Raw genomic sequence first — 23780 nt, 5'->3', positions numbered from 1 at the left:
GAGGTTGAAGATCCTTTGAAGTGGTTCACCCAGTTCTGCAGAACAGTACTATGACTGAGTTGTTTTTTTCCTTTGGCCTCAGTCTGGACCCCCTCTCCAGGTGCCCAGGCTTAGACCGATTTTAAAATTGTATTTTATTTAAAAAAAATGTTTTACTTTTATTTTTTTCTCCCATTCCCCCCTACTTGTCTACTTGTATCTCACCTTTTTTGTAAGGGGCACCGGAAGTTGGCAGACCCGTCAGCCATCCTGTTCTGTCTCCCTGTAATGTTTGTCTGATATTGAATGGGATTGTGCTGAAAATTTTAAATTCCCGTCGGGGATTAATAATGTATGTCTGATTCTAATTCTGATTCTTCTCCCGCTCGTGTAGAGCTGGTCCAAAACACAGCTGCATCTCTTTGAACACAGCAGAGAGAACTCATTGTTTCCATTTTAGCATGAAAGAAATACACGGCCCTTTAAAAACTTCATGAGGTGAGATATTTTCAGAAGAAACAACCATAATTATTATCCAGATTACCTTGTTTATTTTTGACATGACACAACAGTCAGACATGAATTTTTTTTTTTTTTTATAGATGCTTGGTTTCTTTTTTTTTTTTAAACATGTATTAAAATCAGTAATAAAACATTTCTATTACATAACTATTCTACAAATTTTATTTCCTGTGTTTGACCTGAAAAAACAATTTCTTTATGTGTTTTGATATTTCTTTCATTTTAACTCCATATATGATTGGATTTAACAGAGGACTATACACAACCACTTGTAAAGTCAAAACTAAACTTACTGTATTTGGAAGGTCTGACTGCAGTCGATAGGTCAGAACATCAAAAACAATTAAACATGTGGAGCAGAATAAAACTATCAGGTGGGGTAAACATGTCTCTGTAGCTTTTTTTCGAATTTCCCCACAACTGTGATAAGCTACTATAAATATTTTTATGTATGTAAAAATAATGAACATCACAGGCGCAATAACAGAAGTTATTATGACCAACAAAACAAAAACATTATGAAATGCGGATTTTACACAGTGAAGTTTGTGGACGGAACTGTTACACCAGACTCCACCTGTAGTAAAAGTGCACATTTTTTGTTTAGTATTCATTACAACTCCAACTGTGCCGGAAGTTGGCAGACCCGTCAGCCATTCTGTTCTGTCTCCTTGTAATGTTTGTCTGATATTGAATGGGATTGTGCTGAACATTTTAATTTCCCGTCGGGGATTAATAAACTATGTCTGATTCTGATTCTGATTCTTCTCCCGCTCGTGTAGAGCTGGTCCTCATTGAGAACTCATTGTTTCCATTTTAGCCTGAAAGAAATACATGGCCCTTTAAAAACCTCATGAGGTGAGATATTTTCAGAAGAAACAACCATAAATATTATCCAGATCACCTTGTTTATTTTTGACATGACACAACAATCAGACATGAAACATATTTTTTTTTTATAAATGCTTGGTTTCTTTTTTTTTTTTTAAACATGTATTACCATCAGTAATAAATCATTACTATTGAAAACATATTTTAGAAATATTATTTCCGGTGTTTGACCTGACAAAACAATTTCTTTATGTGTTTGGATATTTCTTTCATTTTCACTCCATATATGATTGGATTTAACAGAGGACTATACACAACCACTTGTAAAGTCATTGCTAAACTTACTCTTTTTGGAAGGTCTGACTGCAGTCGTTCTGTCAGAACATCAAAAACAGTGAAACAAGTGAAGCAGAATAAAACTATCAGGTGGGGTAAACATGTCTCTGTAGCTTTTTTCCTAACTTCCCCAGAACTGTGAACAGTTATTGTAAATATCTTTATATAAGTAAAAAGAATGAACATCACAGGAGCAATAACAGAAGTTATTATGACAAACAAAACAAAAACATTATGAAATGTGGATTTTACACAGTGAAGTTTGTGGACGGAAGTGTTACACCAGACTCCACCTGTAGTAAAAGTGCACATTTTTTGTTTAAAATTCATTACAACTCCAACTGTGAGCTGGCTTGCAGGTAGAAACCAGGCCAAAGTCAAGAGGACAATGACAGTTCTTTTTGTCATGATAGTTGGATACTGCAGAGGTTGGCAGATAGACACATACCTGTCATAAGACATGGCTGACAACAGTAAGAAGTCTGATGCACCTAATGAATGAACAACAAAATATTGAAACATACAAGCAGAAAGAGAAATGGTCTGTTTTTGAGATAAGACGTCAATGCAAAGTTTAGGGTAGATTCCACTGCTAAACAAAACAGAGTTGAGTGACAAAGCAGCAATGAAAATGTACATAGGCTCATGAAGGTCCCTGTGGATCCAGATTAGACATATAATGGTGCAGTTAGAGCAGAGGATGAGAATATATAGTGTCAAAAATATGACAAAATAAATATATCCATATTTGTCCATGTCTACATAGCCACCAAAAGTTATATATGTTCCATTGAATTCAGCAGCCATGAAGTTAGTCCCAGAAAAATGCAAGCAAAACAAAGCAAACAAGAGTCCTAAAATGAAAATCACATTGATTCATGTGCAGGGAGCTGGTTTTCCTCTTCATCTCCACAATGCACAAAGTGAAGTGTCGGAGTACGATCACATCTTTTATAAGACTTGTTCGCCCTCCATGGATCTCATTTCGTGATCCACAAGGAGTTGCTGTCATGTCAACAAGCACCTCCAAGTCTTCAGGGCCTACTGTCACTCAAACTTTCTATGACAGCCCGTCTTTAACATACACTTACACCTGGTGGCAGCGTGTCTCTCTATACCTGCTTGTGGCCATGAGGGAATTGTATTGCTTTGCTTCAAACGATCACACTGTAAAATAAATCTAAGATGGTGAATTTAAAAATTGATAACGACTTATTAGAGATTGAACGAAAACACGTCGGAGAAAAAATGTTCTCCTCCCTTCACTTGTCAACACATAAGACAGATTGACATGCATTGCTCTTAGTTCTTAAAGTGACAACGTAACCCAGATCAACAAGACCTCTGTTGTTGTTGTTGTTTTTCATTCTCTGTCGGTTCCCCCCATCATGTCAATAGTCATCATGCAGATAGTTCAATCCAAAGGATTTTATTTGTCTCCATGGGGCAATTCGAGGCACGTAGAGCAGCAAATAAAACAGCAAAAAGCAAATGGACATTTTGGAGCTGTAAACGTGAATTATGAAAACAGAAAAAGCCAACAAATACTGAATAATTACACATTAACTAAAGCTATTGTTAAAAATGCTAAAATACTCATAAGGACAAGTACAGTAGTACAGGAATACGATAAGATACAAATACAAAGCCAATTGCTGAAATACCAAAAACATTTCTAGTACACAGATATTTGCTATTGGGGATCAGCATAATAATTCAGAACAACAGGTACATTAGTGGCATTTATACATGCATAATGTACAGAGGCAGGCAGTGTACCCCTAGATTGTACTCCAGTAAGAGTACAGTTAATTTAGAATAACATGACAAAAGTAAAAAGTAGTCATCAAAATAATTACTTGAGTAAAAGTGAGTGTGACGACGCATCAAAGCAGGTTTGACTCATGTTTATTCTTTCAGTAATCATCATGCCTTGCCAGTCTGTCGCGCCAATTTCTGGATCGCTGGCTCTTCCTGCTTATCGCGGCACACCTTTCAGTGTCCGGGGCCTGCATATGTTGGGATCATCTGGATCTGTGTCTCGCTCGTTGTGCTCCTAGGCGTTGGTGTCGTGTGTTTCTTCTCCTACTTCTGCCACAAGTGTTGCTCCTTCACCCCTTTTATGCTGCAGCAGAAGATGTAATGATTTAGCGCAGGTGAGTTGGGTACGCACCTGACGCTGATGGCTGCAAGGTCGCTCCAGGCGTGCCCCGCCTCTCCGCTCTGCTGCATGCCCCGCCTCCTGGCCGCCATCTTGGTCAGGACAACCATTTGCCCTGTCCCGCTGTCGGCTCGTCGGCTCCGTCTCTCCACAGTGAGTATTCAGCGAAAAAAATACTAAGGTATTGAGTAAGTTTTGACTAACTTCTGACATAGTAGCTTTTTTGTAATGGTTTGGACTACAATTGTAGTTGATGTGAGCGTGTGTGTGTAAAACATAAAATTCATATACAACTTGTTGCAACATCAATCAATCAATCAATCAATCAAAGTTTACTTATATAGCCCTAAATCATGAGTGTCTCAAAGGGCTGTAGTGGCACAAGCCACAACAACATCCTCGACTCAAATCCCACATCAGGGCAAGAAAAAACTCAACCCAACGGGATGACAATGAGAAACCTTGGAGGGGACTCTCGATGTGGGGGCTCTTCAAAATGGTTATACAAAACCCCAAACCAGTGAAGTTGAAACGTTGTGTAAATCATAAATAAATACAGAATTGAATGATTTGCAAATCCCTTTAAACTTATATTCAATTGAATAGAATGCAAAGACAAGATATTAAATGTTCAAACTGAGAAACTTAACTTTTTTTTTAAAATAATCATTAACTTAGAATTTAATGGCAGCAACACATTGCAAAAAAGTTGGCAGAGGGGCATTTTTTAACACTGCGTTACATGGCCTTTCCTTTTAACAACACTCAGTAAACGTTTGGGAACTGAGGAGACCTATTTTTTAATCTTTTCAGGTGGAATTATTTCCCATTTTTGCTTGATGTGCAGTTTAAGTTGTTCAACAGTCTGGGGTTTCCGTTGTGGTGTTTTACGCTTCATAATGCGCCACACATTTTCAATGGGAGACAGGTATTGACTACATGCAGGCCAATGTGGTACCTGCACTCTTTTAGAATGAAGCCACGCTGTTGTAACACGTGGCTTGGAATTGTCTTGCTGAAATAAGCCGGGGCGTCCATGAATAAGACGATGCTTGGATGGCAAAATATGTTGTTCCAAAACCTGTGTGTACCTCTAAGCATTAATGGTGCCTTCACAAATGTGTAAGTTACCCATGCCTTAGGCACAAATACACCCCCATACCATAACAGATGCTGGCTTTTGAACTTTTCACCTACAACAGTCCAAATTGTTCCTTTCCTCTTTGTTTTGGAGGACACGACCTCCACTGTTTCCAAAAACAAATTGAAATATGGACTCGTCAGACCACAGAACACTTTTCCACTTTGCATCAGTCCATCTTAGATGAGCTCGGGGCCAGCCAAGCTGGCGGCGTTTCTGGGTGTTGTTGGTAAATGGCTTTGGCTTTGCATCGTAGAGTTTTAACTTGCATTTACAGAAGTAGTGACCGACTGACAGTGGTTTTCTGGTGTGTTCCTGAGCCCGTGTGGTGATATCCTTTACACACTGATGTCGCTTTTTGATGCAGTATCGCCTGAGGGATCTAAGGTCACGGACCTTGCCGCTTACGTGCAATGATTTCTCTAGATTCTCCAAACCTTTTGATAATATTACGGACCGTAGATGGTGAAATCTCTAAATTCCTTGCAAGAGCTGGTTGAGAAACGTTGTTCTTAAACTGTTTTGAAAATTTGCTCACAAATTTGTTCACAAAGTGTTGACCCACGCCCCATCCTTGTTTGTGAATGACTGAGAATTTCATGGAAGCTGCTAATATACCCAATCATGGCACCCACATGTTCACAATTAGAAACAGGTGGGTGCCATGATTGGGTATAAAAACAGCTTCCCAAAAAATGCTCAGTCTTTCACAAGAAAGGATGGGGCGAGGTACACCCGTTTGTCCACAACTGCGTGAGCAAATAGTCTAATAGTTTAAGAACAAGGTTTCTCAAAGTTCAATTGCAAGAAATTTAGGGATTTCAACATCTACGGTCCATAATATCATCAAAAGGTTCAGAGAATCTGGAGAAATCACTCCACGTAAGCGGCATGGCCGGAAACCAACATTGAATGATCGTGACATTCGATCCCTCGGACGGCACTGTATCAAAACCTGACATCAATCTCTAAAGGATATCACCACATGAGCTCAGGAACACTTCAGAAAACCACTGTCATTAAATACAATTTGTCGCTACATCTGTAAGTGCAAGTTAAATCTCTACTATGCAAAGCGAAAGCCATTTATCAGAAACATCCAGAAATGCCGCCGGCTTCTCTGGGCCCGAAATCATCTAAGATGGACCGATACAAAGTGGAAAAGTGTTCTGTGGTCTGACGAGTCAACATTTCAAATTGTTTTTGGAAATACTCCACATCGTGTCATCCGGACCAAAGGGGAAGCGGACCATCCAGACTGTTATCGATGCAAAGTTCAAAAGCCAGCATCCGTGATGGTGTGGGGGTGCATTAGTGCCCAAGGCATGGGTAACTTACACATATGTAAAGGCACCATTAATGCTTAAAGGTACATACAGGTTTTTGAACAATATATGCTGCCATATAAGCACCGTCTTTTTCATGGATGCCCCTGCTTATTTCAGCAAGACAATGCCAAGCCACATTCAGCACGTTTTACAACAGCGTGGCTTCGTTAAAAAAAGAGTGCAGGAACTTTCCTGGCCCGCCTGCAGTCCAGACCTGTCTCCCATCGAAAATGTGTGGCGCATTATGAAGCGTAAAATATGACAGCGGAAACCCCGGACTGTTGAACGATTGAAGCTCTACATAAAACAAGAATGGGAAAGAATTCCACTTTCAAAGCTTCAACAATTAGTTTCCTCAGAACCTAAACGTTTATTGAGTGTTGTTAAAAGAAAAGGTGATGTAACACGGTGGTGAACATGCCCTTTCCTAACTACCTTGGCATGTGTTGCAGCCATGAATTTCTAAGTTAATTATTATTTGCAAAAAAAAAACTAAGTTTATGAGTTTGAACACCAAATATCTTGTCTTTGTAGTGTATTGAATTGAATCATTGTATTCCGTTTATATTTACATCCAGCACAATTTCCCACCTCGTATGGAAACGTGGTTTGTACAACTTGTTGCAACATCAATAAATCAGTCAATCAATCAATCAATCAATCAATCAAAGTTTACTTATATAGCCCTAAATCATGAGTGTCTCAAAGGGCTCTAGTGGCACAAGCTACAACAACATCCTCGGCAACATCAGGGCAAGAAAAAACACGACCCAATGGGATGACAAAGAGAAACCTTGGAGGGGACTGCAGATGTGGGGGCTCTCAAAGTTGGTTATACAAAACCCAAAACCAGTGAAGTTGGCACGTTGTGTAAATCATGAATAAGAACAGAATCCAATGATTTGCAAATCCTTTTCAACTTATATTCAATTGAATAGACTGCAAGGACAAGATATTAAATGTTCAAACTGAGAAACTTAATTTTTTTTTTTGTGAATAATCATTAACTTAGAATTCAATGGCAGCAACATATTGCAAAAAAGTTGGCAGAGGAGCATTTTTACTACTGTGTTATATGGCCTTTCCTTTTACAACTCTTGGTAAACGTTTGGGAACAGAAGAGACCATTTTTTGAAACTTTTCAGGTGGAATTCTTTCCCATTTTTGCTTGATGTGCAGCTTAAGTTGTTCAACAGTCCGGGGTCTCCGTTGTGGTATTTTACGCTTCATAATGCACCACACATTTTCAATGGGAGACAGGTCTTAACTACATGCAGGCCAGTGTACTGTAATACCTGCACTCTTTTAGTATGAAGCCACGCTGTTGTAATACGTGGCTAGGCATTGTCTTGCTGAAATAAACCGGGGCGTCCATGAATAAGACGATGCTTGGATGGCAAAATATGTTGTTCCAAAACCTGTAAGTACCTTTAAGCATTAATGGTGCCTTCACAGATGTGTAAGTTACCCATGCCTTGGGCACAAATACACCCCCATTCCATCACAGATGCTGGCTTTTGAACTTTTCACTTACAACAGTCCAAATAGTTCCTTTCCTCTTTGTTTCGGAGGACACGACCTCCACTGTTTCCAAAAACAAATTGAAATATGGACTCGTCAGACCCCAGAACACTTTTCCACTTTGCATCAGTCTATCTTAGATGAGCTCGGGGCCAGCAAAGCAGGCGGCGTTTCTGGGTGATTTTGATATATGGCTTTCGCTTTGCATTGTAGAGTTTTAACTTGCATTTACAGAAGTAGCGACCGACTGACAGTGGTTTTCTGAAGTGTTCCTGAGCCCATGTGGTGATATCATCTACACACTGATGTCGCTTTTTGATGCAGTATCGCCTGAGGGATCGAAGGTTTCGGGCCTTGCCGCTTACATGCAGTGATTTCTTAAGATTCTCTAAAACTTTTGATGACATTACTGGATTAATAATTAATGTACTAATATGATCTAGTCGAGAAACTCACTCAAAGTGTTAAAAACGTACAAAAAAGAAGAATCTTGATAAACATCTTGAACCTTGTTTAAAAATGAGATAATCTTATATATCTCATTATGTGAATCAAAACTTACTTAAGTATGTATTAAAGATAACTTTATGTATTTAATATGTATTTACTTAAACATTTGTCGATGTATCAACTCATTCATTCATCCCTTCTTGTGTTACAGATGAAGTACAAACACAAGGATATGATTGTATTATCACTGCTTTTTTCGAGTCCTTTTTGAACATGCTTTGATGAGGAATAGGAAATATAATTGTATGCATGTTTTAAAGATACTATTACAATAACCATATTTACGTCTCGGCTGGATTATTACAAAGCTTCTTATTTTGCAGTCAAACAATCTTTGATGTTTCCCTCTTACACAAATGTAAGAGGGATGTGTACTACGGCTATGAGTTGTTTTTTTCCCTTGGCCTCAGTCTGGACCCCCTCTCCAGGGGCCCTGGCTTAGACCGATTTTTTAAATTTTATATTTTTTATTTTTTCATTTTTATCTTTTATTTTTTCTCCGATTCCCCCCCACTTGTCTACTTGTATCTCACCTTTTTTGTATGGGGCGCCGGAAGTTGGCAGACCCGTCAGCCATTCTGTTCTGTCTCCTTGTAATGTTTGTCTGATATTGAATGGGATTGTGCTGAAAATTTTAATTTCCCGTCGGGGATTAATAAACTATGTCTGATTCTGATTCTGATTCTTCTCCCGCTCGTGTAGAGCTGGTCCAAAACACAGCTGCATCTAGCAGAGAGAACTCATTGTTTCCATTTCAGCCTGAAAGAAATACACGGCCCTTTAAAAACCGCATGAGGTGAGATATTTTCAGAAGAATCAACCATAAATATTATCCAGATCACCTTGTTTATTTTTGACATGACACAACAATCAGACATGAAACTTTTTTTATAAATGCTTGGTTTCTTTTTTTTTTTTTAAACATGTATTACCATCAGTAATAAAACATTACTATTGAAAAAATATTTTACAAATATTATTTCCGGTGTTTGACCTGAAAAAACAATTTCTTTATGTGTTTGGATATTTCTTTCATTTTCACTCCATAGATGATTGGATTTAACAGAGGACTATACACAACCACTTGTAAAGTCATTGCTAAACTTACTCTTTTTGGAAGGTCTGACTGCAGTCGTTCTGTCAGAACATCAAAAACAAGTAAACAAGTGAAGCAGAATAAAACTATCAGGTGGGGTAAACATGTCTCTGTAGCTTTTTTCCTAACTTCCCCAGATCTGTGAACAATTATTATAAATATCTTTATATAAGTAAAAAGAATGAACATCACAGGAGCAATACCAGAAGTTATTATGACAAACAAAACATAAACATTATGAAATGCGGATTTTACACAGTGAAGTTTGTGGACGGAAGTGTTACACCAGACTCCACCTGTAGTAAAAGTGCACATTTTTTGTTTAAAATTCATTACAACTCCAACTGTGAGCTGGCTTGCAGGTAGAAACCAGGCCAAAGTCAAGAGGACAATGACAGTTCTTTTTGTCATGATAGTTGGATACTGCAGAGGTTGGCAGATAGACACATACCTGTCATAAGACATGGCTGACAACAGTAAGAAGTCTGATCCACCTAATGAATGAACAACAAAATATTGAAACATACAAGCAGAAAGAGAAATGGTCTGTTTTTGAGATAAGACGTCAATGCAAAGTTTAGGGTAGATTCCACTGCTAAACAAAACAGAGTTGAGTGACAAAGCAGCAATGAAAATGTACATAGGCTCATGAAGATCCCTGTGAATCCAGATTAGACATATAATGGTGCAGTTAGCGCAGAGGATGAGAATATAAAGTGTCAAAAAGATGACAAAATAAATATATCCATATTTGTCTTTGTCTACATAGCCACCAAAAGTTATATATGTTCCATTGAATTCAGCAGCCATGAAGTTAGTCCCAGAAAAATGCAAGCAAAACAAAGCAAACAAGAGTCCTAAAATGAAAATGACATTGATTCATGTGCAGGGAGCTGGTTTTCCTCTTCATCTCCACAATGCACAAAGTGAAGTGTCGGAGTACGATCACATCTTTTATAAGACTTGTTCGCCCTCCATGGATCTCATTACGTGATCCACAAAGAGTTGCTGTCATGTCAACAAGCACCTCCAAGTCTTCAGGGCCTACTGTCACTCAAACTTTCTATGACAGCCCGTCTTTAACATACACTTACACCTGGTGGCAGCGTGTCTCTCTATACCTGCTTGTGGCCATGAGGGAATTGTATTGCTTTGCTTCAAACGATCACACTGTAAAATAAATCTAAGATGGTGAATTTAAAAATTGATAACGACTTATTAGAGATTGAACGAACACACGTCGGAGAAAAAAAGTTCTCCTCCCTTCACTTGTCAACACATAAGACACATTGACATGCATTGCTCTTAGTTCTTAAAGTGACAACGTAACCCAGATCAACAAGACCTCTGTTGTTGTTGTTGTTTTTCATTCTCTGTCGGTTCCCCCCATCATGTCAATAGTCATCATGCAGATAGTCAGTTCAATTCAAAGGATTTTATTTGTCTCCATGGGGCAATTCGAGGCACGTAGAGCAGCAAATAAAACAGCAAAAAGCAAATGGACGTTTTGGAGCTGTAAACACGAATTATGAAAACAGAAAAAGCCAACAAATACTGAATAATTACACATTAAATAAAGCTATTGTTAAAAATACTAAAATACTCATAAGGACAAGTGCAGTAGTACAGGAATACGATAAGATACAAATACAAAGACTATTGCTGAAATACCAAAAACATTTTCTAGTACACAGATATTTGCTACTGGGGATCAGCATAATAATTCAGAACAACAGGTAGATTAGTGGCATTTATACATGCATAATGTACAGAGGCAGGCAGTGTACCCCAAAATTGTACTCCAGTAAGAGTACAGTTAATTTAGAATAACATGACAAAAGTAAAAAGTAGTCATCAAAATAATTACTTGAGTAAAAGTGAGTGTGACGGGTTTCCTACCCGGATCGTGTGGGTTGCAGTGCCGATCGACATACGACGCATCAAAGCAGGTTTGACTCATGTTTATTCTTTCAATAATCATCATGCCTTGCCAGTCTGTCGCGCCAATTTCTGGATCGCTGGCTCTTCCTGCTTGTCGCGGCACACTTTTCGGTGTCCGGGGCCTGCATCTGTTGCAGGGGCTCATCTGGATCTGTGTCTCGCTCGTTGTGCTCGTGGTCGTTGGTGTCGTGTGTTTCTTCTCCTACTTCTGCCACAAGTGTTCCTCCTTCACCCCTTTTATGCTGCAGCAGAAGATGTAATGATTTAGCGCAGGTGTGTTGGGTACGCACCTGACGCTGATGGCTGCAAGGTCGCTCCAGGCGTGCCCCGCCTCTCCGCTCTGCTGCATGCCCCGCCTCCTGGCCGCCATCTTGGTCAGGACAACCATTTGCCCTGTCCCGCTGTCGGCTCGTCGGCTCCGTCTCTCCACAGTGAGTATTCAGCGAAAAAAATACTAAGGTATTGAGTAAGTTTTGACTAACTTCTGACATAGTAGCTTTTTTGTAATGGTTTGGACTACAATTGTAGTTGATGTGAGCGTGTGTGTGTAAAAAATAAAATTCATATACAACTTGTTGCAACATCAATCAATCAATCAATCAATCAATCAAAGTTTACTTATATAGCCCTAAATCATGAGTGTCTCAAAGGGCTGTAGTGGCACAAGCCACAACAACATCCTCGACTCAAATCCCACATCAGGGCAAGAAAAAACTCAACCCAACGGGATGACAATGAGAAACCTTGGAGGGGACTCTAGATGTGGGGGCTCTTCAAAATGGTTATAAAAAACCCCAAACCAGTGAAGTTGAAACGTTGTGTAAATCATAAATAAATACAGAATTGAATGATTTGCAAATCCCTTTAAACTTATATTCAATTGAATAGAATGCAAAGACAAGATATTAAATGTTCAAACTGAGAAACTAAACTTTTTTTTTTAAATAATCATTAACTTAGAATTTAATGGCAGCAACAAATTGCAAAAAAGTTGGCAGAGGGGCATTTTTTAACACTGCGTTACATGGCCTTTCCTTTTAACAACACTCAGTAAACGTTTGGGAACTGAGGAGACCTATTTTTTAATCTTTTCAGGTGGAATTATTTCCCATTTTTGCTTGATGTGCAGTTTAAGTTGTTCAACAGTCTGGGGTTTCCGTTGTGGTGTTTTACGCTTCATAATGCGCCACACATTTTCAATGGGAAACAGGTCTTGACTACATGCAGGCCAATGTGGTACCTGCACTCTTTTAGTATGAAGCCACGCTGTTGTAACACGTGGCTTGGCATTGTCTTGCTGAAATAAGCCGGGGCGTCCATGAATAAGACGATGCTTGGATGGCAAAATATGTTGTTCCAAAACCTGTGTGTACCTCTAAGCATTAATGGTGCCTTCACAAATGTGTAAGTTACCCATGCCTTGGGCACAAATACACCCCCATACCATCACAGATGCTGGCTTTTGAACGTTTCACCTACAACAGTCCAAATTGTTCCTTTCCTCTTTGTTTTGGAGGACACGACCTCCACTGTTTCCAAAAACAAATTGAAATATGGACTCGTCAGACCACAGAACACTTTTCCACTTTGCATCAGTCCATCTTAGATGAGCTCGGGGCCAGCCAAGCTGGCGGCGTTTCTGGGTGTTGTAGGTAAATGGCTTTGGCTTTGCATCGTAGAGTTTTAACTTGCATTTACAGAAGTAGCGACCGACTGACAGTGGTTTTCTGATGTGTTCCTGAGCCCATGTGGTGATATCCTTTACACACTGATGTCGCTTTTTGATGCAGTATCGCCTGAGGGATCTAAGGTCAAGGGCCTTCCCGCTTACGTGCAATGATTTCTCCAGATTCTCCAAACCTTTTGATAATATTACGGACCGTAGATGGTGAAATCCCTAAATTCCTTGCAAGAGCTGGTTGAGAAACGTTGTTCTTAAACTGTTTTGAAAATTTGCTCACAAATTTGTTCACAAAGTGGTGACCCTCGCCCCATCCTTGTTTGTGAATGACTGAGAATTTCATGGAAGCTGCTTTTATACCCAATCATGGCACCCACCTGTTCCCAATTAGGCTGTTCACTTGTGGGATTTTCCAAATAAGTCTTTGATGAGCATTCTTCCACTTTTTCAGTCTTTTTGCCACTTGTGCCAGCTTTTTTGAAATGTGTTGCAGGCATCAAATTTCAAATGAGCTAATATTTGCTAAAAAAACCCAAAAAAAAACAAAGTTTACCAGTTTGAACATTAAGTATCTTGTCTTTGCAGTCTATTCATTTGAATATAAGTTGAAAAGGATTTGCAAATTATTGTATTCCATTTTTATTTACCATTTACACAACGTCTCAACTTCGCTGGTTTTGGGATTTGTAATTATTTGATTAACTCACCTATGTTTTGTACAGTATTCTGTGAATTTTATCCGTGAAAAGTGTTTTACAAATCAAATGTATTTACCTACTTACTAATCAAAACAATACATTCTGTTGAATTTGGGAATGCTCGACCCCTTTATTTATTGATGTAAAAAAGATTGAAACTCAATGATTTGGTGCATTTGCAAACAGCTAAAATAATGCAGAAAGCAAACTTGAACTTGATCCCAAAGAATGTACAACATCTCTTCTCAACAAAACAGGACCATTATAATCTTAGGGAATATTTTAAATGAAATCATTTAAATGCATGTACAACACTCATGACCTTTAGCAAATCAGTATATGGAATTCAATTAGGGATTGGATTAATAAACAATGTACTAATATGATCTCGTCGAGAAACTCACTCAAATTGTTTACAACGTACAAAAAAGAAGAATCTTGATAAACATCTTGAACCTTGTTTAATAATGAGATAATTTAATGTATCTCATTATGTGAATCAAAACTTACTTAAGTATGTATTAAAGATAACTTTATGTATTTAATATGTATTTACTTAAACATTTGTCGATGTAACAACTCATGTATTCATCCCTTCTTGTGTTACAGATGAAGTACAAACACAAGGTAATGATTGTATAATCACTGCTTTTTTCTAGTCCTTTTCGGACATGCTTTGATGAGGAATAGGAAATATAATTGTATGCATGTTTTAAAGATACTAACACAATAACCATACACACGTCTCGGCTGGATTATTGCAAATCTTCTTATTTTGCGGTCAACCAGTCTTCTCCCGCTCGTGTAGAGCTGGTCCAAAACACAGCTGCATCTCTTTTAACACAGCAGAGAGAACTCATTGTTTCCATTTTAGCCTGAAAGAAATACACGACCCTTTAAAAACCTCATGAGGTGAGATATTTTCAGAAGAAAAAACCATAAACATTATCCAGATTACCTTGTTTATTTTTAACATGACACAACAATCAGACATGAAACATTTTTTTTTTTTATAAATGCTTGGTTTCTTATTCTTTTTAAACATGTATTACCATCAGTAATAAAACATTACTATTCAAAAACTATTTTACAAATATTATTTCCTTTGTTTGTCCTGAAAAAACAATTTCTTTATGTGTTTTGATATTTCTTTCATTTTCACTCCATATATGATTGGATTTAACAGAGGACCATACACAACCACTTGTAAAGTCAATGCTAAACTTACTGTTTTTGGAAGGTCTGACTGGATTCGATCGTTGATAACATCAAAAACAATTAAACAAGTGGAGCAGAATAAAACTATTAGGTGGGGTAAACATGTCTCTGTAGCTTTTTTTCGAACGTCCCTACAACTGTGATAAGCTACCATAAATATTTTTATGTACGTAAAAATAATGAACATCACAGGAGCAATACCAGTAGTTATTATGACAAACAAAACAAACACATTATGAAATGTTGATTTTACACAGTGAAGTTTGTGGACGGAAGTGTTACACCAGACTCCACCTGTAGTAAAAGTGCACATTTTTTGTTTAGAATTCATTACAACTCCAACTGTGAGCTGGCTTACAGGTAGAAACCAGGCCAAAGTCAAGAGGACAATGACAGTTCTTTTTCTCATGATAGTTGGATACTGCAGAGGTTGGCAGATAGACACATACCTGTCATAAGACATGGCTGACAACAGTAAGAAGTCTGATGCACCTAATGAATGAACAACAAAATATTGAAACATACAAGCAGAAAGAGAAATGGTCTGTTTTTGAGATAAGACGTCAATGCAAAGTTTAGGGTAGATTCCACTGCTAAACAAAACAGAGTTGAGTGACAAAGCAGCAATGAAAATGTACATAGGCTCATGAAGATCCCTGTGAATCCAGATTAGACATATAATGGTGCAGTTAGCGCAGAGGATGAGAATATAAAGTGTCAAAAAGATGACAAAATAAATATATCCATATTTGTCCACGTTTACATAGCCACCAAAAGTTATATATGTTCCATTGAATTCAGCAGCCATGAAGTTAGTCCCAGAAAAATGCAAGCAAAACAAAGCAAACAAGAGTCCTAAAATGAAAATGACATTGATTCATGTGCAGGGAGCTGGTTTTCCTCTTCATCTCCACAATGCACAAAGTGACGTGTCGGAGTACGATCACATCTTTTATAAGACTTGTTCGCCCTCCATGGATCTCATTACGTGATCCACAAAGAGTTGCTGTCATGTCAACAAGCACCTCCAAGTCTTCAGGGCCTACTGTCACTCAAACTTTCTATGACAGCCCGTCTTTAACATACACTTACACCTGGTGGCAGCGTGTCTCTCTATACCTGCTTGTGGCCATGAGGGAATTGTATTGCTTTGCTTCAAACGATCACACTGTAAAATAAATCTAAGATGGTGAATTTAAAAATTGATAACGACTTATTAGAGATTGAACGAACACACGTCGGAGAAAAAAAGTTCTCCTCCCTTCACTTGTCAACACATAACACACATTGACATGCATTGCTCTTAGTTCTTAAAGTGACAACGTAACCCAGATCAACAAGACCTCTGTTGTTGTTGTTGTTTTTCATTCTCTGTCGGTTCCCCCCATCATGTCAATAGTCATCATGCAGATAGTCAGTTCAATTCAAAGGATTTTATTTGTCTCCATGGGGCAATTCGAGGCACGTAGAGCAGCAAATAAAACAGCAAAAAGCAAATGGACGTTTTGGAGCTGTAAACACGAATTATGAAAACAGAAAAAGCCAACAAATACTGAATAATTACACATTAAATAAAGCTATTGTTAAAAATACTAAAATACTCATAAGGACAAGTACAGTAGTACAGGAATACGATAAGATACAAATACAAAGACTATTGCTGAAATACCAAAAACATTTTCTAGTACACAGATATTTGCTACTGGGGATCAGCATAATAATTCAGAACAACAGGTAGATTAGTGGCATTTATACATGCATAATGTACAGAGGCAGGCAGTGTACCCCAAAATTGTACTCCAGTAAGAGTACAGTTAATTTAGAATAACATGACAAAAGTAAAAAGTAGTCATCAAAATAATTACTTGAGTAAAAGTGAGTGTGACGGGTTTCCTACCCGGATCGTGTGGGTTGCAGTGCCGATCGACATACGACGCATCAAAGCAGGTTTGACTCATGTTTATTCTTTCAATAATCATCATGCCTTGCCAGTCTGTCGCGCCAATTTCTGGATCGCTGGCTCTTCCTGCTTGTCGCGGCACACCTTTCGGTGTCCGGGGCCTGCATCTGTTGCAGGGGCTCATCTGGATCTGTGTCTCGCTCGTTGTGCTCGTGGTCGTTGGTGTCGTGTGTTTCTTCTCCTACTTCTGCCACAAGTGTTCCTCCTTCACCCCTTTTATGCTGCAGCAGAAGATGTAATGATTTAGCGCAGGTGTGTTGGGTACGCACCTGACGCTGATGGCTGCAAGGTCGCTCCAGGCGTGCCCCGCCTCTCCGCTCTGCTGCATGCCCCGCCTCTCCGCTCTGCTGCATGCCCCGCCTCCTGGCCGCCATCTTGGTCAGGACAACCATTTGCCCTGTCCCGCTGTCGGCTCGTCGGCTCCGTCTCTCCACAGTGAGTATTCAGCGAAAAAAATACTAAGGTATTGAGTAAGTTTTGACTAACTTCTGACATAGTAGCTTTTTTGTAATGGTTTGGACTACAATTGTAGTTGATGTGAGCGTGTGTGTGTAAAAAATAAAATTCATATACAACTTGTTGCAACATCAATCAATCAATCAATCAATCAATCAATCAAAGTTTACTTATATAGCCCTAAATCATGAGTGTCTCAAAGGGCTGTAGTGGCACAAGCCACAACAACATCCTCGACTCAAATCCCACATCAGGGCAAGAAAAAACTCAACCCAACGGGATGACAATGAGAAACCTTGGAGGGGACTCTAGAAGTGGGGGCTCTTCAAAATGGTTATAAAAAATCCCAAACCAGTGAAGTTGAAACGTTGTGTAAATCATAAATAAATACAGAATTGAATGATTTGCAAATCCCTTTAAACTTATATTCAATTGAATAGAATGCAAAGACAAGATATTAAATGTTCAAACTGAGAAACTAAACTTTTTTTTTAAAATAATCATTAACTTAGAATTTAATGGCAGCAACAAATTGCAAAAAAGTTGGCAGAGGGGCATTTTTTAACACTGCGTTACATGGCCTTTCCCTTTAACAACACTCAGTAAACGTTTGGGAACTGAGGAGACCTATTTTTTAAGCTTTTCAGGTGGAATTATTTCCCATTTTTGCTTGATGTGCAGTTTAAGTTGTTCAACAGTCTGGGGTTTCCGTTGTGGTGTTTTACGCTTCATAATGCGCCACACATTTTCAATGGAAGACAGGTCTTGACTACATGCAGGCCAATGTGGTACCTGCACTCTTTTAGTATGAAGCCACGCTGTTGTAACACGTGGCTTGGCATTGTCTTGCTGAAATAAGCCGGGGCGTCCATGAATAAGACGATGCTTGGATGGCAAAATATGTTGTTCCAAAACCTGTGTGTACCTCTAAGCATTAATGGTGCCTTCACAAATGTGTAAGTTACCCATGCCTTGGGCACAAATACACCCCCATACCATCACAGATGCTGGCTTTTGAACGTTTCACCTACAACAGTCCAAATTGTTCCTTTCCTCTTTGTTTTGGAGGACACGACCTCCACTGTTTCCAAAAACAAATTGAAATATGGACTCGTCAGACCACAGAACACTTTTCCACTTTGCATCAGTCCATCTTAGATGAGCTCGGGGCCAGCCAAGCTGGCGGCGTTTCTGGGTGTTGTAGGTAAATGGCTTTGGCTTTGCATCGTAGAGTTTTAACTTGCATTTACAGAAGTAGCGACCGACTGACAGTGGTTTTCTGATGTGTTCCTGAGCCCATGTGGTGATATCCTTTACACACTGATGTCGCTTTTTGATGCAGTATCGCCTGAGGGATCTAAGGTCAAGGGCCTTCCCGCTTACGTGCAATGATTTCTCCAGATTCTCCAAACCTTTTGATAATATTACGGACCGTAGATGGTGAAATCCCTAAATTCCTTGCAAGAGCTGGTTGAGAAACGTTGTTCTTAAACTGTTTTGACAATTTGCTCACAAATTTGTTCACAAAGTGGTGACCCTCGCCCCATCCTTGTTTGTGAATGACAGAATTTCATGGAAGCTGCTTTTATACCCAATCATGGCACCCACCTGTTCCCAATTAGGCTGTTCACTTGTGGGATTTTCCAAATAAGTCTTTGATGAGCATTTTTCCACTTTTTCAGTCTTTTTGCCACTTGTGCCAGCTTTTTTGAAATGTGTTGCAGGCATCAAATTTCAAATGAGCTAATATTTGCTAAAAAAACCCAAAACAAAACAAAGTTTACCAGTTTGAACATTAAGTATCTTGTCTTTGCAGTCTATTCATTTGAATATAAGTTGAAAAGGATTTGCAAATCATTGTATTCCATTTTTATTTACCATTTACACAACGTCCCAACTTCGCTGGTTTTGGGATTTGTAATTATTTGATTAACTCACCTATGTTTTGTACAGTATTCTGTGAATTTTATCCGTGAAAAGTGTTTTACAAATCAAATGTATTTAACTACTTACTAATCAAAACAATACATTCTGTTGAATTTGGGAATGCTCAACCCCTTTATTTATTGATGTAAAAAAGATTGAAACTCAATGATTTGGTGCATTTGCAAACAGCTAAAAAAATGCAGAAAGCAAACTTGAACTTGATCCCAAAGAATGTACAACATCTCTTCCCAACAAAACAGGACAATTATAATCTTAGGGAATATTTTAAATGAAATCATTTAAATGCATGTACAACACTCATGACCTTTAGCAAATCAGTATATGGAATTCAATTAGGGATTGGATTAATAAACAATGTACTAATATGATCTCGTCGAGAAACTCACTCAAATTGTTTACAACGTACAAAAAAGAAGAATCTTGATAAACATCTTGAACCTTGTTTAATAATGAGATAATTTAATGTATCTCATTATGTAAATCAAAACTTACTTAAGTATGTATTAAAGATAACTTTATGTATTTAATATGTATTTACTTAAACATTTGTCGATGTAACAACTCATGTATTCATCCCTTCTTGTGTTACAGATGAAGTACAAACACAAGGTAATGATTGTATAATCACTGCTTTTTTCTAGTCCTTTTCGGACATGCTTTGATGAGGAATAGGAAATATAATTGTATGCATGTTTTAAAGATACTAACACAATAACCATACACACGTCTCGGCTGGATTATTGCAAATCTTCTTATTTTGCGGTCAACCAGTCTTCTCCCGCTCGTGTAGAGCTGGTCCAAAACACAGCTGCATCTCTTTTAACACAGCAGAGAGAACTCATTGTTTCCATTTTAGCCTGAAAGAAATACACGACCCTTTAAAAACCTCATGAGGTGAGATATTTTCAGAAGAAAAAACCATAAACATTATCCCGATTACCTTGTTTATTTTTAACATGACACAACAATCAGACATGAAACATTTTTTTTTTTTTATAAATGCTTGGTTTCTTATTCTTTTTAAACATGTATTACCATCAGTAATAAAACATTACTATTCAAAAACTATTTTACAAATATTATTTCCTTTGTTTGTCCTGAAAAAACAATTTCTTTATGTGTTTTGATATTTCTTTCATTTTCACTCCATATATGATTGGATTTAACAGAGGACCATACACAACCACTTGTAAAGTCAATGCTAAACTTACTGTTTTTGGAAGGTCTGACTGGATTCGATCGTTGATAGCATCAAAAACAATTAAACAAGTGGAGCAGAATAAAACTATTAGGTGGGGTAAACATGTCTCTGTAGCTTTTTTTCGAACGTCCCTACAACTGTGATAAGCTACCATAAATATCTTTATGTACGTAAAAATAATGAACATCACAGGAGCAATACCATAAGTTATTAAAACAAACAAAACAAACACATTATGAAATGTTGATTTTACACAGTGAAGTTTGTGGACGGAAGTGTTACACCAGACTCCACCTGTAGTAAAAGTGCACATTTTTTGTTTAGAATTCATTACAACTCCAACTGTGAGCTGGCTTACAGGTAGAAACCAGGCCAAAGTCAAGAGGACAATGACAGTTCTTTTTCTCATGATAGTTGGATACTGCAGAGGTTGGCAGATAGACACATACCTGTCATAAGACATGGCTGACAACAGTAAGAAGTCTGATGCACCTAATGAATGAACAACAAAATATTGAAACATACAAGCAGAAAGAGAAATGGTCTGTTTTTGAGATAAGACGTCAATGCAAAATTTAGGGTAGATTCCACTGCTAAACAAAACAGAGTTGAGTGACAAAGCAGCAATGAAAATGTACATAGGCTCATGAAGGTTGCTGTGAATCCAGATTAGACATATAATGGTACAGTTAGAGCAGAGGATGAGAATATATAGTGTCAAAAAGATGACAAAGTAAATATATCCATATTTGTCCACGTCTACATAGCCACCAAAAGTTATATATGTTCCATTGAATTCAGCAGCCATAAAGTTAGTCCCAGAAAAATGCAAGCAAAAAAATACAAGCACAACAAAGCAAACAAGAGTCCTAAAATGAAAATCACATTGATTCATGCACAGGGAGCTGGTTTTCCTCTTCATCTCCACAATGCACAAATTGAAGTGTCGGAGTACGATCACATCTTTTATAAGACTTGTTCGCCCTCCATGGATCTCATTACGTGATCCACAAAGAGTTGTTGTCATGTCAACAAGCACATCCAAGTCTTCAGGGCCTCCTGTCACTCAAACTTTCTATGACAGCCAGTCTTTAACATAGTAGGGATTTCATTTCTTTTTAATACCAACTACACACTTTGTTAACGTACACTTACACCTGGTGGCAGCGTGTCTCTCTATACCTGCTTGTGGCCATGAGGGAATTGTATTGCTTTGCTTCAATCGATCACACTGTAAAAATAAATCTAAGATAGTGAATCTGAAAATTGACAACGACTTATAAGTGATTGAGAGAAAAAGTTCTCCTCCCTTCACTTGTCAACACATAACACACATTGACATGCATTGCTCTTAGTTCTTAAACTGACAACGTAACCCAGATCAACAAGACCTCTGTTTTTGTTGTTGTTTTTCATTCTTGGTCGGTTCCCCCCATCATGTCAATAGTCATCATGCAGATAGTCAGTTAAATTCAAAGAACTTTATTTGTCTCCATGGGGCAATTCGAGGCACGTAGAGCAGCAAATAAAGCGGCAAAAAACAAATAGATGTTTTGCAGCTGTAAACACTAACTATGAAAACAGAAAAAGCCAACAAATACTGAATAATTACACATTAAATAAAGCTATTTTTAAAAATGCTAAAATACCCATAAGGACAAGTACAGTACTACAGGAATACAATAAGATACAAATACGAAGACAATTGCTTAAATACCGAAAACATTTCTAGTACACAGATATTTGCTACTGGGGATCAGCATAATAATTCAGAAAAACAGGTAGATTAGTTGAATTTAGACATACATATTGTACAGAGGCAGGCAGTGTACCCCAAAATTGTACTCCAGTAAGAGTGCAGTTAATTTAGAATAACATGACAAAAGTAAAAAGCAGTCATCAAAATAATTACTTGAGTAAAAGTGAGTAGTCAGCGGAAAAAATACCAAGGCATTGAGTAAGTTGTGACTAACTTCTGACTTAGTTAGTAGCTTTTTTTTAATGGCTTGGACTACAATTGTAGTTGGTGTGAGGGGGTGTGTGTAAATCACAAAATTCATATACAAACCCCGTTTCCATATCAGTTGGGAAATTGTGTAAGAGGTAAATATGAACGGAATACAATAATTTGCAAATCCTTTTCAACCCATATTCAGTTGAATATGCTACAAAGACAACATATTTGATGTTCAAAATGATAAACTTTTTTTGGGGGGAAATAATCATTAACTTCAGAATTTGAGGCCAGCAACACGTGACAAAGAAGTTGGGAAAGGTGGCAATAAATAATGATAAAGTTGAGGAATGCTCATCAAACACTTATTTGGAACATCCCACATGTGTGCAGGCTAATTGGGAACAGGTGGGTGCCATGATTGGGTATAAAAACAGCTTCCCAAAAAATGCTCAGTTTTTCACAAAAAAGGATGGGGCGAGGTACACCTGTTTGTCCACAACTGCGTGAGCAAATAGTCAAATAGTTTAAGAACAAGGTTTCTCAAAGTTCAATTGCAAGAAATTTAGGGATTTCAACATCTACGGTCCATAATATCATCATAAGGTTCGGAGAATCTGGAGAAATCACTCCACGTAAGCGGCATGGCCGGAAACCAACATTGAATGATCGTGACATTCGATCCCTCGGACGGCACTGTATCAAAACCTGACATCAATCTCTAAAGGATATCACCACATGAGCTCAGGAACACTTCAGAAAACCACTGTCATTAAATACAATTTGTCGCTACATCTGTAAGTGCAAGTTAAAGCTCTACTAAGCAAAGCGAAAGCCATTTATCAGAAACATCCAGAAATGCCGCCGGCTTCTCTGGGCCCGAGATCATCTAAGATGGACCGATACAAAGTGGAAAAGTGTTCTGTGGTCTGACGAGTCAACATTTCAAATTGTTTTTGGAAATACTCCACATCGTGTCATCCGGACCAAAGGGGAAGCGGACCATCCAGACTGTTATCGATGCAAAGTTCAAAAGCCAGCATCCGTGATGGTGTGGGGGTGCATTAGTGCCCAAGGCATGGGTAACTTACACATATGTAAAGGCACCATTAATGCTTAAAGGTACATACAGGTTTTTGAACAATATATGCTGCCATATAAGCACCGTCTTTTTCATGGATGCCCCTGCTTATTTCAGCAAGACAATGCCAAGCCACATTCAGCACGTTTTACAACAGCGTGGCTTCCTTAAAAAAAGAGTGCAGGAACTTTCCTGGCCCGCCTGCAGTCCAGACCTGT

The 23780-nt window shown here is 38.3% G+C and overlaps 4 protein-coding genes across 4 annotated transcripts; all 4 read right to left on the bottom strand.

The window, feature by feature from the left end:
* Nucleotides 1–1545: 1545 nt before the first annotated feature.
* LOC133537823 (olfactory receptor 10J4-like) lies at nt 1546–2475 on the bottom strand. The gene has a single exon (XM_061878896.1). It carries the CDS (start codon nt 2473–2475, stop codon nt 1546–1548), a length of 930 nt encoding a protein of 309 aa, XP_061734880.1.
* A 6830-nt stretch (nt 2476–9305) lies between these two features.
* On the bottom strand, nt 9306–10235 carry LOC133537822 (olfactory receptor 10J4-like). The gene has a single exon (XM_061878895.1). The coding sequence runs from the start codon at nt 10233–10235 to the stop codon at nt 9306–9308; it is 930 nt and encodes a 309-aa protein (XP_061734879.1).
* Nucleotides 10236–14841: 4606 nt separating this feature from the next.
* Nucleotides 14842–15771, bottom strand: LOC133537821 (olfactory receptor 6N2-like). The gene has a single exon (XM_061878894.1). It carries the CDS (start codon nt 15769–15771, stop codon nt 14842–14844), a length of 930 nt encoding a protein of 309 aa, XP_061734878.1.
* A 4634-nt stretch (nt 15772–20405) lies between these two features.
* LOC133537820 (olfactory receptor 6N2-like) lies at nt 20406–21335 on the bottom strand. Its single transcript, XM_061878893.1, has one exon. The coding sequence runs from the start codon at nt 21333–21335 to the stop codon at nt 20406–20408; it is 930 nt and encodes a 309-aa protein (XP_061734877.1).
* Between the last annotated feature and the right edge of the window lie 2445 nt (nt 21336–23780).

The sequence above is a fragment of the Nerophis ophidion genome, linkage group LG19 (assembly GCF_033978795.1).
Source record: "Nerophis ophidion isolate RoL-2023_Sa linkage group LG19, RoL_Noph_v1.0, whole genome shotgun sequence".
Taxonomy (NCBI): Eukaryota; Metazoa; Chordata; class Actinopteri; order Syngnathiformes; family Syngnathidae; genus Nerophis; species Nerophis ophidion.
This window is presented reverse-complemented; position numbering and strand designations above follow the sequence as displayed.